We start from the raw sequence: 15,740 nt of genomic DNA on the forward strand, positions 1-15,740 counted from the left end.
TTTGAGCACCTGAATACATGCGTGTTGTGGTTTTACCCCAGCCAGCAACCAGGCTCACCCACTTCCCCCCACCCCCATTCCAGGAAAAGCTGAGCTTTCTCTGAAGAGAAAACAAGCTCACAAATGCTTGGAGTTCATCTTTTACCAACAATTACAGATATTGTGTGTTACTGCACATTTCACAAACGTGTGTGCATCTGTGTGTTTCTTTACACCTCTGACGACCTTATGTGCCTAGTTTTGGTTCAGAACAAAGACAGTTCCTTCAAAATTGTGACACCCATTATTTTGCTGCAGTTTGCACACATACTATCCTGGTTTTCCCCTGCCAGTTAGGTAGGCTAAGTATGCATCAACCAGACGCAGAATGGTCACAGGTGTCTCTACTCGCTTAAATACAAAAATGTTCTGGCCTGGTCCAAACAGCATTTCTGCTTAGCCAGCATTAATTATATCATCAAAAAGAATGAGCTGGTTTCCACATTGTGTTACACAGAGAATTAGGTGCATCAAAAGTAGAAGGACAGATTTAGACATCCAGCACCCAGTACATCCCACTCTGCTCCTGCCTGGTGCAGGGAAACTTGTCACCAACTGAACAGACTCTCTGACAAAACCCAAGCACTGATGCTTTAACATAAAAGGAAGAAACATACCAGAAACACCTTTCTGAAAATAACACTTCCTGTCCATTGCGATACAAAATGAAGAGTGGCCTGAGCTTTGGTCTCTAGCTAGAGATATCCCACGTACTGGCTCTATCCCTTATGCACTCCGTGATGGCCTTGGGAAGACAGTGCTGAATTTCTCTATCCCAGCTTGCTTTTCTGTCACACATGGATTAGCACAGTGCAGGCACGGAGGTTTATATGGCACTTTGAAGATGAAAAGGAGTGTTAAGCAACAGTGGGACTGCCAAAGAAAGAGCCACCCCGGCCTCTCCCAGAGCACGTGCCGGTACCCGCTGGGCCACGCGGGACTCACCAGGCACTGATCCAGGTGCGGATCCATAAAAACTAAGGGAGTCCCGGGGCTCTGAGCAGCTGTGGGTGCTCCAACTCATGCCAGACCTCTCCGCAAAGAAAACCTCAGCGCCACCAAAGCCAGAGGGCTTTCCATGGCGAGACAAACGGCGAGGAAGCTGGGGCAGGAGGGGAACTATGCCGGACACGTAGAGGGAGGCGAGCGTGTGGCTCCGTGCCGGCAGTGCCGATTCAAGCGGGAGACGCGTCTCCCGTTTCTTCGGGCGGTAAAAATATGACATGCATTAGCGAGGAGAATAAAAGGAGGGAAACAAAGGAGCGGGAGCGAACACCTGTCGCTCTCCTCGGGGACGACCCCTTAATGCTTTTATTTGCCTCAGTCTGCTGGGGGAACTGCAGCTGCCAACTGTCATCAGCATCAAGTTACCCGCACAAAGCTGGCCTGCCCGGCTCTTTCAGCCACGGGAGGCGGGCGGCTGCGGCGCGCCAGGGCCGGCACCGAGCGCTCTGGGCCCAGCTGCCCGTGGCCACAAGGCAGGCAGCCCCCGGGGCACAGCTGCACCGGCGAGCAGCCATGGTACCTCGCACTGCCCTGCGACACGGCCAACACGAGCGCATCCTCCCGGGCTGGCATCCACACCCGGGCCCTGAGAGCCGCCCCATCCACTGGGATGGGGGCAGGACAAGCCCGGGTCCGTGGCCAGCTGTGCCTGCCTAGCCCCACGGGTTCTCGGTTACGGCTCAGACTGACTCTTTTTACGCCCAGGTCGGTGCTGACGCCCGGCTGTCCCCGCCGGCAGCTGGCCGGCCCCACTCTGCCCTCCGTTCCACGAACATCCCAGCCGCTCACACGGGTATTCCAAGGCTCTGAACTCGTAGCGGGCGTTGGGGTTTGGGGTTCATTGGGGCTGAGTGACGTGCCCCACCGCCTCGGGGAGCCGCACGCTGCTGGCAGGGGCCCGTCCCGCTCCCAGCTCCCGGGCCGGGAGTCGCCGGGCGGTGGCGGGGCCGGGGCCGCTCCGCTCCAGCCGCCAGCGCCGGCGGCCCCGCCCCGCCGCAGACAAAGCGCGCGGCCGCCATTGGCCCGTTCGGCCAACGCTCGGCGCTGCCCGCGCGGCGCGGCCAATGGGCTCATTGACATGCAAATCGCGGGGTAGAAAAAGGGCGGCGCGGGGCGGGAGTGGCGCGGAGCTGCCGGCGCGGAGCGGAACGAGCGGGGCAGCGGCGCGGCCATGGCGTCGGGCAAGGACCGCCCGCCGCGGGGCGAGGGCTGCGCGGAGCTCCGCGCTGACCGGAGGGTGAGCGGTGGGGGCGGCGGCGGGCGGGGCCGGGACGGGTGGCGGGGCTGACGGCGCTGTTGTCCCCGCAGACGAGGAAGCCGCTGGTGGAGAAGAAGCGCCGGGCGCGCATCAACGAGAGCCTGCGGGAGCTGCGGCTGCTGCTGGCCGACAGCGAGGTGAGGCGGCGGCGAGGCGGGGCGGGGGCCGGCGGGGCCCGGGGCCGCGCTGACGGCCGCGGCGCCCCGGGTCAGTTTCAGGCGAAGCTGGAGAACGCGGAGGTGCTGGAGCGGACGGTGCGGCGGGTGCGGGCCGTGCTGGAGCGCCGCACCCGCGGTGAGTGCCGGCCCGGGGGGCGGCGGGGGGCGCCCGGCCCGGCCCGCGCCTCACCCGCGCCCCTCTCTGTCCCCCGCGGCGCAGGGGGCGGGCGGCGGCTCCTCGACGCCAGCGAGCGCTTCGCCGCTGGCTACATCCAGTGCATGCACGAGGTGCACACCTTCGTCTCCAGCTGCCCCGGCATCGACGCCACCACGGCCGCCGAGCTGCTTAACCACCTGCTGGAGTCCATGCCCCTCAACGAGGGCGGCTGCCCGGACTCGATCACGGACGTTTTGGGGGAGCCCGCCCTGGGCCCCTGGCCCGCCGGCGAGATGCTGGCCCTGCCGGCCCCGGCGCTCTCGCCCTCCCCCAGCGAAGAGACCTGCTCCGACTCGGACGAGGCGGAGGCCGAGCCGGGCCAGACCTCCACGGACGGACTGGACGCGTCCCAGACGCAGGGCCTGCCCTCGCCCGGCTCGCCCAAATCCATGTGGAGACCCTGGTAACAGAGGAGTGGAGGCAGACCTCGCACTGGGGGCGGGCAGGGTGCCCCCGCTGCAGCCGCACACGCGCGGCTGTGTGAGCGTGGCTGTGTGCTGTGTGTGCGTGCGCGGCTGGCAGCGCTCTGATGGGGACTGCACCACGGGCACTCCGACGCTGTCACACCCTGACAGCCTAATAGCGAACGCGTTAACATTTCATCCGTGTGGGGGGGGGGCATTTTGTAACTTTAGGGGTTGTTTTTATGAGAGGATGGGGGAAGGAGGGAGTTGGTTTGTAGTAGCAAAGCTCTCTGGTGGAGGCATAGCAGTTATTTTATAACCCTGTCTCTTTCTTGGCCCTTCGAAGTGGCCCAAATACCGCTACCCTTTTAAGAAAAAGCCCTTGTGCATTTTAAATCATGATGGTTAATTCCAGGAGAAGCTCAAGCTGTCTGCATGCACGGTTTTAAGTGTTCTAGTAATAGCACAAACCCCTGAAAGGTGGCGGTGGGGGTAGTATCTGTACCTGGTAGCAGTCTAAAGTCTCACTTTTAGGGGAGGGAAAGAAAACTAGAAAACTGGTGGAATTAGACAAATACTTTAAAAGATATTGGCGGCAGGGTGCCTCTTAGAAATGAGTGTCTTTATGCACATTTTGCTTTTAGCTCATTTGAGTTTATTGTGACTTTATGTATATTAGGGTGTCAAATGTTTTTTATTTTTAATCTTTAATAAAAAAACTGAATTCACAACATGGCATATACTGTGTAATGTGATGTGCTTCTAACTCATTTAAAAACATTAAAAATACAGCTCCTTGTTGGCTCTTAACACCAGTGTCTGTATACCATGGAAACAAGGCTGGTAATTAAGCACTTAATGCTTGTACTAAGCATTGTTAACTTAAGTATTGGAATTCAAATATTTCTTTTGTTTAATTCTAGTAGACACTTAAGTTCATTGCATGAGTAAGGTCACACTCGTTAAGGTTGGTCTTAGGCCACAGATTTTGGGGCTGGTTGGTCTGGATGCCAGTCTCAAACCTACTCTACTTGATCTGCCATCTGAAGGCATTGCTCATACATGTACAGCCCTAGCATCAGAAGTGCTAGGCAAATCCTATTCTGGGACATAACTTCACAGGGGGGTGGCTTGGTTTTTGGTTTTTGTTGAGAGCAAAACAAGACTCCATTGAATAGAGTGTGCAGTGGATTTGGGAAGTGTTGTTTAATGTTTCTGGGGGCTTGGAGGGGGGACCCTCAGCATTCTTCTCCATGAGGTTTAACCCCTGCTCGTTCCTACTTTGGGGAGATGCCAGGTTATTTATGCTGCAATACAATACCTTTCAGAGAGCTGTCATTGTAAAGAGGAAAAAAAGGATTGTAAAGTGTCTTAATACATGGAAGTTCCCAAACCTAGAACAAGCACGAAAGGAAGCAACCTAATTACCAAGGGACTGGACATGTACCTTTGTTAATAACCCCACAGATTAATAAAAATAGAAACTGAAGTACTGGCAAGGCCTTGCCTTTTTAATTTACTTTACCTGAGGTGGGTGTTCTTGCTCAAAGATGTCCATCAGAATGTTTGGTCCTCATCCCCTGTTGTGCTAAATTCCCTTTGAGCTGGGAGAAGAGGGGTAAAAACCAGCTGAGCAAGGGGAGGTGAGAGCTTCTGTAGTGACCTTCCTGCTTTAGGGAGGGAGGTTAGGGCTTTGAAGTGTAAATGAAGCTTGGGACACTTGCACTAAAACTAGCACCCCACACACCAGATGATCTCTTGGACTGAGGCTGCACTGCTCTAGCCCCAGCACAAGTCCAGGTTTATTTATATCGAGCTATTTCCCTCAGGTATCACATCTTGTTTGATACTTCACTCTCCCTGCTTAGCTCAGACCTCCTGTAACTCCAAGGTCAGTTCACACACATCACCCTGTATTGTTACCCTGCTCAGCCAGAACCCCTCGCTTTTAATGGCTGGAAAAGGCCCTTTCCATGAACGACCCTCTAGAGGGAGGTGAAGCCACAGCCCAGTTCCTTAACATGACCAAGCCTGTGGCTCACAACAGCACTCAGACACTGCCTTGAACTCACTGCCTTCAGCAGTGACATCCAGGGTTGATCCTGGGCCAGGGCAGCCGCTCTGGCCTCGCCACTGCTGCAGGAACACCAGAGGCAGCTTGGCTTGGCTTCATTTCCATGAGATGAAAGACCCTCGTGTTAGGGCTCCTGTGAAAGCAAGTGCAAATCCTGACACTTTGGTGACAGAAACAGAACCCAGAGTCAACATGAAAGTGCCAGCTTTGGTTACAGCAGGGATTGGGGGGGGGGGCAGCTTGAAGCAAAGTCATCTCTGCTCAGCACTGCAGGTATGGTGCTTACCTTGCCCTCTGCTGCCCTTGGAGAATGGCAGCCAAAGCTGGTCTTCCCAGGTACCTGCTGCCTCACCCATTCCTGCTTATGCTGCTGTCCTTCCCACACCCAGGGTAACCTTCCCAGGCTGGCTCCCTGCACATGGACCACACCGGCTGGAGACCTGGGCACACCCGTTCCCTCTGCTGCAGGAAGAAACAGGCAGCAGGGCTGTGAGGCCACCTGGACAGCTGCTTTCCCAAAGCTGAAATGGTTGGGAAGAGCAGAGGGAGTACAGGCCTTTCCCCTGAGCACTTACCAGTCCTCCACCGGCTGAAAAGAAAAGCCAGGTCAGAGAGTACTATTAGGAGTTTTTCAGTAGTGTCAAAAGCATTTTAGAAACGTGTTAGCAATATGCCTTTTTTTTCTAAATCCACAAATTAGGTTCACAGAAAGTTTACATCCTCTGATTAGGTGTTGCTGGATTTGTCCATTTGCATTTCTGTACCTTACTGCAAAGGTGTCAAATCTGACACTTCCCTGACAAAGGCAGGAAGAGGTGAGCATTTTGGGGGTGGGACTAGAGAAGGGGCAGTGTGGGGAAGGAAGGTTTCCAACAGCTCTGATGAAAAAACAGGGAAGCCTTTTCAAGTCCTTCTTTATAGAAACTGCCTTTATTCTTTTCCATTCCAAAGTAATACAAACAGACTGTCTGATCTGACAGTGCACTGCCTTGTAAAAGGAGAGAGAGGCAGCACTCTAACAGGACTCCTCTCGTTTGATATGCAGGTGAAGAATAATAGAAAGAAGGGCTCATTTTCCCCTCTCTTTGCATGTCAGTCACTCACACCTGTTACAGGGGGAAAATGCTCCTTGTTAGACCAGGTCAGCTGGGAGGACTTAGAGTTCAAACCTCCTCCCAGCCTCTTGGCAACGTGTACCAGGTCTTTCATCAGAGCCTCTAGCCAGGAGGCAAGATCAAGCTTTTAAAGCATACAAATCAACTTATATCTTCTTTCATCTCCCACTAGCAAGTATCCTGCAGCTCTCTGCAGTCTCCCTCTCCAAATAAATGTTTCAGTCTCTATTCCAATTAAAAGGACAGAAGAATAAAACCAGCCCAGGCCTCAGCAGCAGGTCTAGGGGATGCACAGACATCATGCAGCAAATCTCTGCTAAGCAGGCAGTTGGTTCCTGTGTGTAACACAGCTTACATTTCTTGCCACCCAAGATGCTGCTGTTAGCAGAACAGTATCAAACATCAAGGAGGATTTATTCCTATGAGAAGTGCTGGAATGAGTGTTGGTTAATCCTGGCACCCAGAGCCTTGCCACGTTATGGTAAACTCTGCCCAGAAAACAACCCTACATCCCCAAGGGGCCATCCACTCTTGACAGCTCCAGCTGTTGGAGCCCAGTTTCAGGATTTCCCAGTGTTTGGGCCCATGTCCAAGCACAGCTCTGCACACGCACAGAAGCAGCTCTCCAGTCCTGACTGCTCCTCTACCCTGCAGACACACAGGTTTTACAAATCCCGTGTTCAGCTGCTGGAACACACCGAAACTTGTGTCCAAGACACTGCTCTTTTCTCTGGAGATGAAAACAACTGGGCTGAGCAGCACAACTCCTGTTCTCATCTTGCTCCACAGCAGAGCACAATGGTTTCACACACTAATCCAGCTCTCTTCACCAGAAGCCTACCCGTCCTCCTAAGAGATATTATCTTTTTTTTTGCCTGAGATGCCTGGTTCCAAGTTGCATCCTCTAGCAACTTCCCGAGTCCACAGTTATCTAAATGGATAGTGTCACTAAATTGTCCACTTTGAGCTTCTCAGGCTTCTGCATGAGCTAAGCTAAAGAAAAAGCAAAGGGGGGAAAATTGTCTCTCTCCTTCCATGAGATTTTAGCTCCCTATACAACATTAGCATTTCATTATAGTTTTCAGCAAATGAAATTCATTGCACTGCATTTTAAGGAGGTTAAAAAAACACCAAGCTGGTTCAGAAAACATTCAAACATGAAAATACACCTCACAGCCTGAGGCCTTAAGTTAATTTAGTTAAACAAGATGATGACTGAGGGTGATTTGATTAGTTATACTGCCTATGTTGCATTACACATGTTCTATTAGCTCACTTACCAGGTGAGGAAGTCATGGCTTCAAAAAGTCTTTTAATCAAAACATAGAGCCTTAAGTGCCAAGACCCAGATAGTAGGTCAAGATTGTCTGAAATGAGAAGGAAAAAGATTGAAATTAGACACTAGAAGAAGTAATGTATTTCCTTTCTTTTAATGTCAAGTGAGACAGAATGTATTTCCAGAAGCAAATACAAGTTGCTTTGGTTACAAACAAAAACTACTTAGTAAAACAACAACATACAAGTAATTACATTAACTGATCCCTTCTGGCCTTAGATTTCTTAAGTGTAAAATTAACTCAATTTGCGGTTTTATAGTTTTTGCATTGGTCTCTGGCTAAAATATAAGTTAGAAAGCAAGGAGAGTTGTTTTCTTTGTATCTGAGAAAGCTCAGACCTAAGGCATCTTCAAACATGCATTCACGGGCCACTTCAGGAATTGCACAGATTCAGTCACCCCCAGCTGAACTCTGCACCACTGAAGTACAAAGCAGAGGAGCCTAATTTAAAATCATCACCAGAGAGGCACAGCTTAAAGCATCCTTAAAATGATGTGCCTGTGCCCACTGAGTGGGAAGGGACATCGCTGGGCATCACCCAGAGCCAGTTTGCCCACTCAGGAGTTCCTGAATGGGTTTCAGCTTCTTGTGGCCCCTGTAGAAGCCTGGCTGTGTTTTGGGCTTTGCACCATCCATGACTGAGACACACACACAAATAAAACTTCAGCCTTCCAATCTTCCTAGCCTAAGCTAAGTTCACCAGAACCAGCCTGTGCTGAGCAAAGTCACTATGAAACCCCTTCCACGGTCACCACGCAACAGGTTTTGTAATCAATGTTCCACATACTGAGAAGGGGGGGAAGCCCAGAAGAGACACATCAACTCCATCAGCAGCCCCATCAAACTCTTCCACCAGTGAGGAGAGGTTGTTCACAGCCTCCATGTCTCATCAAGGACCGAATCACACAAGTTGAGCAAATTTGCCTCCTTTGGGCCTGCAAATGTTACTCGATGTTTACAACCACCCTTGGCAGCCTCATTACTCATGGCTGACCCCAACATTGATAATATCTACCTACACACTGCCACTTTCCAAAACAACATACTCAGATTCCTTTCCTGCTCAACAGATCCTCAGCAGATGCCAGCACAGTACCAGGAGCCTGAGACTACTTTACACCCATGAGCCTGGTCCAGATTCTCTCTGTGGTTCACAGGAGCAGATTAACTGGTCAGAAAAGGAGCGTAATTGAATCCCCTCATCCATGCAGAGGGAGCACACAGCTTGTTACCAAAATCTAGGATTCTGGAGCAAATCTCTGCTGAGGAGCTGCTACTCCCCAAGCAGCTGCAAGCCTCCTACTCATTAATCCCTCAGTTGAACCAGCATTTCTTACTAAGCCAACACACGTTCTCATTGAAGTCCAAGACTCCTCAGGAGCCTTAGGGTACCTCTACAGAGTACCCAGGATGTCCTTTAGTTCCCAGTAAGCTTTATAGAAAGTGACACAGAATTTGGAAAGCTCCTGAATGCACTTAGTCTCAAAGAGAAGGTTTTAAGACCCAAAGGGCACAAGCACTCCCACACCACACGTGGTGGGCCTGGCACCCCCAGCAGGGCTGCACAGCTGCTGCTCTGCTATCTCACAGTGACCACAGTGGCTGTCACCGAGCACAGCCAGCCACGGTGACTCAGGAGCAGTGGGACACACTGCACTTTCAACTGCTGCAGGAAGCAGGAAAAATGATTCACATCCTTTCAGCCAGCGCCGAGCCGGAGCGTCGCTCCACAGCTACAAAACTCCAGTGGCAAAGGGAAAACACAGTGCAAAAACCCAAGTCCCTAATGCTGCTCTGTGCTTACTCAGGACTGAGTTCCTTCCCAGAAGCACCACTCCTCTCTCTATTGATGAAATTACAATCTACTCCCCGAACCCCTTTAAAAAAAAAGCAAACAAAAACCACCAACCAAATTCTTAATTGTCAGCTTTTTGCTAGAAGGTCTATTGGATGCATTTCCAGCAATATGTACCTGCTTGCTTTAACACCTTGGGATTTATTTATGTTTTTTAAAAGATGCAACAAAAACATCATGCTGATGTGCAAGTTGTTATAATCAGAGCCAATAACAGTTTGGTCTTGTTTAGTTCTATCGAGAGCTATACAAAGAAGGGAGAAGTATTATCTCAGGATTTCTTGAGGAGAAAGGTGATAAAACCAGAATTTACCAACAACTTCCATGTGTCTTGTATGGGTTTATACAGTCACACACCAATTTACAGCTGTTAAAATCAATAATTTCATAGCACAGAGAGGCAAAAGGCAAAGGAAAAAGGGAAGGGGACTAAAGAACTCTTATTTAGACTATGAGGGAGAATGAATCTGTAAGGCCAGAGCATCTGCTGACCTCTCAGAACTGTCAAATCTTCCCTAAAATCAAGCCTCTTACTGCCAGCCACAGGAATGACTGCTGTTGAATCAAGCCAATGTTTTCTTGCATTTAATTTGTATCGTACATTAAATTCAAGTAAGTACACTCAAAACAAGCAAAATCTTCTCAGTTTCCCAGGATGGAGTCTGCTGCCAGACACTCTTCCCTCCATTCTGTATTCAGGCAGTGTGACTTTAACCTCAGAATTACATTAATGGAGAACTGGTCATGTGTCTCTCAAGCTCGGAGTTTTACTGCCTAACTGGCCAATTCATCTGAAAAACCCTCCTCAAATTTTACATTCCCAAGTCTCCTATGACTTAAATCTTATGAGACTCAGGTACTGGATGAATCACTAAGGTCTTACATGAAGAGCAAGTGTTGATGGGTGAATGACAGATGCATACACTCTACTTGTTCTCTTTGGTCACCCAAACAGATTAGTTAAATTCCACCCAACACTGAACATTTCAGAGAAGGGTTCTCCTTGGTCAGCCTAGCAATGACCACTCTGACTCAGCCACACAAATGCATTTAAAATTAATAGATGCAAATGACATAGGCCAGATGGAAAATGAAATATGCAAACAAACATAATCCATGTCATGCAAAATAAGTAGATCAGGAAAGAAAAAAAGTTACATATAGTCAAGCATTCTTTGGTTTGGTGTGGGTTTTCTGTTCTTCCCCTTCCCCTCCCAAACACAATGCTTGCATGCCTACTGCCTGCCCTGGGAAAATGGATCCCTGCAGTGCTGGCAATACCACGGGAATTCTCAGGTATTGGCTCCCTCCTTGAATACATTAGATTCCATGCCAGGTGCTTTTAGATCTTGTCTACACAAACAGGTGGACTCCCTGGTCTGGTAGTCCTGCTGTGACTTTTCCAGTGCAGCATTTGCACAGTCACTGAGCACATGGAGTCACCTGTGACACACAGGTCCTTGCCATGAGAACACAGCAATGGCTGGCCAAGCAAGAAGGGGTTTAGCCGTGGATCCCAGTTTGTTCCACCACTTCTGGGGAAACATACCAGTTTGTGAGAAAGTCTCTACCAAGTGTGCTGTCTTCACCTTTCCTTCATTTTTTGCTGGTGAGAAACCAAAACAAAACTGTTGCTCACACCACATCCCCCCCCTAGAAATGTAGCAGAATCCTACAGTGTAATGGGGAGATTTGGCTTTCTGGCCCAAATTAAAAGATTTTGACTTCTGGTCCTTTTTGATGCTGAAACACATGGGCCTTCAACCTTGCTCCATTTCCTGTTAGAATCTCAGTAATGGGCAGGGAAATGGGAACTGGTGGAGAACATGGAGAGAGCCTACCTGGTGCTTGGGGTTTGTTTTCTGCAGTGCTTGTAACCATGGCATCTGAGCAGCATGAAATCAAACACACCTTCAAAAGCGGAAGGGCTTCACTTCCCCTGTCCTTCCCCTGGAACAAAAGAGTATCATTTTATACATGTTTTGTACTTACTGGTGGTGTTGTCAGAGAACATTTGATATTAAGGAACCGTCTGGACAATGTTATTTTAGACATTTTTCTGAATAAATCTGCAAAGAGATTCAAGCAGCCCAATTACTTACTTGGGGGTTGGTTTTCAAAGCAACCAAATCTGAAGTGCCTGGACACACAGTTTTGATTTGACTCATGCTGCCTTAAAGTTCAGATCTGTACTGATCTGACAATGCAGCTTAGCACACAGCCCAGATGAACACAGCCCTTCGTGGGATTGGGTTCTGCAGCTGTAGCTTCTTTTACCAAAAGCTCTAAACTTTTCTCTGTCCTCCTTAAATTTTTTTGTTCTGATTTTTTGTCTAGACACAGGGCAATCCCAACTTTCCCTATTTTGACAGCTTTCTCGTTTGTTATGGTCACAGATTATAGACACACACAGATTTAACCCTGTGTCCTTCTTTTCTGCCTGTACTTTAACAACTCCTCACTTCTATTCAATTAAACTGTTCCTGACGGTCCAAACATCCTCAGGCCTCAAGAGGGATTCATCTTTGTTTCTTTCTCAAATTCTCTCTGACAAGCACCCCTGTATCTCACCCAAAGAAAGAAAAATTGTATTTTGCTGTTGATAAAACCATTTTTTAAAAGGCAGTGTTAAGCAGTTTCAAAGAGGCAGTGCCCTTTGGAGCTGTGTTATTATCCTCTTCCTCCAATTCTTTCATGAAAGTCACAAACCAGAGTGCAACAACCCAAATGTTTCCAAGAGCAGCAAACTGCCACCTTCTATATATAGCCCAGGTGACACAGTTCAACCCCAGCCTTATCTAACAGCCTTAGCAGTACAGAAACACACAATGCTTGGAGGGCTGGGGATACATTTAATTACAGCAATTTACTCACAGTAAGTTTTGGCAACCAGGTTCAAGTCACCGCTATGTGTTGATAAAGCCTGCAGAATTTGGGGAAGGCTCTTGCATCCATACTCCTGGGAGTACCCCTGCAGAACAAATAGTACAGACCTCTCTCCCTCATACTCTCCTCTCAACTGAAAGACAAATTTTACATCTGAAAGTTTTACAAGTTTTCTTTGGAAATGCTTGAATAAGCAAGCTGGACTGTATAAATTATCGAGGTGACAAGTGCCACCTCCATTTATGGGCCCTTCTCAAACCAGACCAGTGCTGCACTTCCTGCCCCTGATTTACTGCCAGCTTATTCAGCCATGGAGTAGATTTACCGTGCCCAAGATACCCCAAACTCCCCTGCATGGCTGCAGTTTGTCCCCTCAGAAGGCACCGTGGGTAGCGTCAATGTTTGACAACTTCCTGAGCCTTTGGGCTCTTTGATCCTGTCAAATCCACCCAAACGGACTCTACCTGCAAAGCCACGCTTGTCAGTGTAATGAGTGAAAGGTAACACCATAAACTTCACAGGCCTATGAACACTAAATTAGGTGATAAAGGCAGTCATATATTACTTCATCAAACTAATTCTGTCAGTAAGTGAAACCTGTAGAACCATTTACAGTATGCAGTCTGCTTCAATTTATATCATTCTGCCATGAAATCAATGTGAGACTATAAATGGTTTTCTCAGATTGAGATATGGACACCTTTATCCTGGCTGTTAGCTAAGAGACTATCAGACCAAAAAAAAAAAAAAAAAAAAAAAAAAAAAAAAAAAAAAAAAGAAAAAGCCAAACAAGCAAACAGATTTCCCTTAAAAATCCAAGCCAGAAATCCCTGAAAATTCTACTATTTAAATTTAAGACTTAAGCATCACCTCCTAATGGTAGAGCACACACAGGACAGGTATTTTAGGGAGACTGGTAAGACTAATAAAACAATGTTGTTCATATGCGTGTTCCTAATCAGGTCTTTATAGCTGAACTCCTTTAAATTCACTGCTCATGTAATGCAAGGTATTTATTACTAAAATAATATGAAATTCACTGCCTGACTACATCCAAAGCTTTAGAAGCCTTTATTGAAAAGAGTTTAGTAACCATCTTTTTGTATACTAAAAGACAATGGAAGCTAAAGACAACGGAAGAATTTCCTAGTTCTTTACATGATGTGGGAATCCTTCAGTATTGCCACGGGGCTTTGGCAGTTAAAAAATTTCAGCACAATTCTAAAATAAATGTATTTATACTTGGATTTGTCGCTAAAAGGAAGGGAGGCAAAAGAATTTCAAGGCAACCAAGAGTGAACAGAAGTTTTGCAGCCGTCAGCCGCCTGCAGGGATGTGGAGTTTAGGAAGAAGCGTGCATCTCCCTAGAAATCAGATCTGAACAGAAGGCTCTCCTGCCCACCCCCCCCCTCCCCTCCCGGCCCTGCTCTGAGCAGCTGGGACAAAGTCTTCCCTATTCACAGGCAGGCAGCAGCTCTTCAGAACACAAAAAAGGAGGAGGCTTGTAAAGACAACTGCGTATAGACACTGGAAATAACTCCCGATGGCCACATTCCTCCCATTGTCCCTGCTCCCCGCATTGTGTCACGCCATATGCTTTTTAAACGCACAAATTGCAATACAGAAGATGCTGCGTTTGGCCCCAGGCTGGGAACTGAGTCTCTGTACGAGGCCCTGAAGGCACAGGCAGAGCAGCATCAGAGCTGGGCTCCTTATTGAGCCCTCCACTACACTCTAAAGCTCTTCCTGCAGCCAGAGCCATTTCAGGTCATTCCTAGGTTTTCCATGCCCTGAGGCAGATATGTTTGGGGTTTTTTTAAACTCCATTATTTCCTGGAGAGATTTTTTTTTTTTTTTAAAGTAAATTGAAACCCCATTTAGCCTAAACAGGAAGAGAAACTACACTAGAAGATAGCTATTCCATTGAACAATGAAAACTACAAAATGGTTCACTTACATACCATTTGATACTGAAATATACTGGTTGGTATAGTAAATTATACGTGTTCTCTCACCGCAAGAGAAAAATAACATGATTTTATTTCCTAGAATCCTGTACTGCTGCAGAAACAAACTATGTATTTTAGGACTCTAGAAGAAACAGTACCTCTGCATTGCAGGTACTGCTCAGCACGAAGTTACTACTCTGCAATCTAATTAACCATTTTCATCAGAAGCCTCTGGTTTTTTACCTAATTTAGAAATGCAACTAAACCATGAAAGAACAGTTTTCCAAAATATGTGAGGGCAGATCTGCCAGTATTCAAAATTGAGACTGAAAGTTAGAAGAGGTGAGAGAAGTTTATTGACACAAGCACAAAGAAAGTCCTGAGCCTAATTTATGCGTGCGTCAGCCTCAGTCTTTATATGCTCCCAACAAAACTGCAAACACTTAAAAGCTAGAGAGAGGCAGTCAGGAGGAACACGAGTCACAGCAAACAGAATGGACAGATGGCTCAGATTAAATCATTAGTGTAAATGCCTGTGTAACCCACACCACTTACCTGGAAGCTGAAAGAACCGAGTCCATCCCACGAGGCTCCACACAACTGAGCCGCTCCAGTCCCAGTGCTCCTTACATCAGAGCAGGGGTAGGCACAGGCCACCCACCCAACCCTTCTTCTGCTTCCTACAGCTAAGCAAATTAAAGACTACAGCCAATTACAGAAGTACATTTGCTAAATTTATCCAGTACCCTATGCAAAAAGGCCACAGATTTCCAAGGGAGTCATCTGGTGACAACAGAAGGGAAAGCAGTAGACCTCACCTTAGACAAGCATTAGTCAGATAGGTTCTTTAAAAAGGAAAAGCATAGCCAGTAAGTTCTTGGACAGAAGGAGAATTTTTGAAGCAGGCAGTGCAACAGCAACACAAGCAGTTTACTTTTAGACCACTGTAACAATTTAAAGAGAGTAATAAATTCAGTATATCCTGTTTTACTACAGACTGGAGAGCAAGAAGTACACCTTGACAAATCCTGGAATACCAGGAAATTTTAACCCACCCATGTATTTGTCTCCAAAACAAATGAAAACAAATGAAGTGCAAAGCAGTACATCCCTCTAAGGCTGAGGGTGTAGTGGCTGCCCCACCAAACCCTTCACCCCAGCTGCAGCAGGTGCTTGAGCTCTGGAGCACTGCTCATTTCCCCTTTCTGCACTACACAGACAGCATTGTACCCACCCCTGGACATCCATCAGCAATGCCACGGCACCTGCCTCAGGACACTGGGCCTCTTTCACAGTGTGTCCTTCAGCTAAAAGGCATTTTCTCTCTAAGTGAGTGGCAAGTGTTTTCACACTTTGTATTATCCACTAAGGTTCAACACTATTCATGTGCTGCCACAGCAGCTTCTCTGTCTGCAACTACAGAGCCAGAAATACTGGAGAATG

General features: G+C 48.1%; 1 protein-coding gene and 1 long non-coding RNA gene across 2 annotated transcripts; one reads left to right on the forward strand and one right to left on the reverse strand.

Moving 5' to 3' along the window:
- Positions 1-2,164: 2,164 nt before the first annotated feature.
- Positions 2,165-3,819, forward strand: LOC125331100 (transcription cofactor HES-6-like). Its single transcript, XM_048314984.1, has 4 exons — positions 2,165-2,281; positions 2,353-2,439; positions 2,515-2,596; positions 2,681-3,819. The coding sequence occupies exons 1-4, from the start codon at positions 2,216-2,218 to the stop codon at positions 3,082-3,084; spliced, it is 639 nt and encodes a 212-aa protein (XP_048170941.1). The 5' UTR covers positions 2,165-2,215; the 3' UTR covers positions 3,085-3,819.
- Positions 3,820-6,099: 2,280 nt separating this feature from the next.
- On the reverse strand, positions 6,100-15,026 carry LOC125331007. The gene is made up of 4 exons (XR_007205814.1): positions 14,853-15,026; positions 11,304-11,412; positions 7,551-7,637; positions 6,100-6,261 (listed from the first exon to the last, which is right to left on the reverse strand). It is a non-coding gene; the product is annotated as an uncharacterized LOC125331007 (long non-coding RNA).
- Between the last annotated feature and the right edge of the window lie 714 nt (positions 15,027-15,740).

This window comes from Corvus hawaiiensis, chromosome 10 (genome assembly GCF_020740725.1).
Source record: "Corvus hawaiiensis isolate bCorHaw1 chromosome 10, bCorHaw1.pri.cur, whole genome shotgun sequence".
NCBI classification, from domain to species: Eukaryota; Metazoa; Chordata; class Aves; order Passeriformes; family Corvidae; genus Corvus; species Corvus hawaiiensis.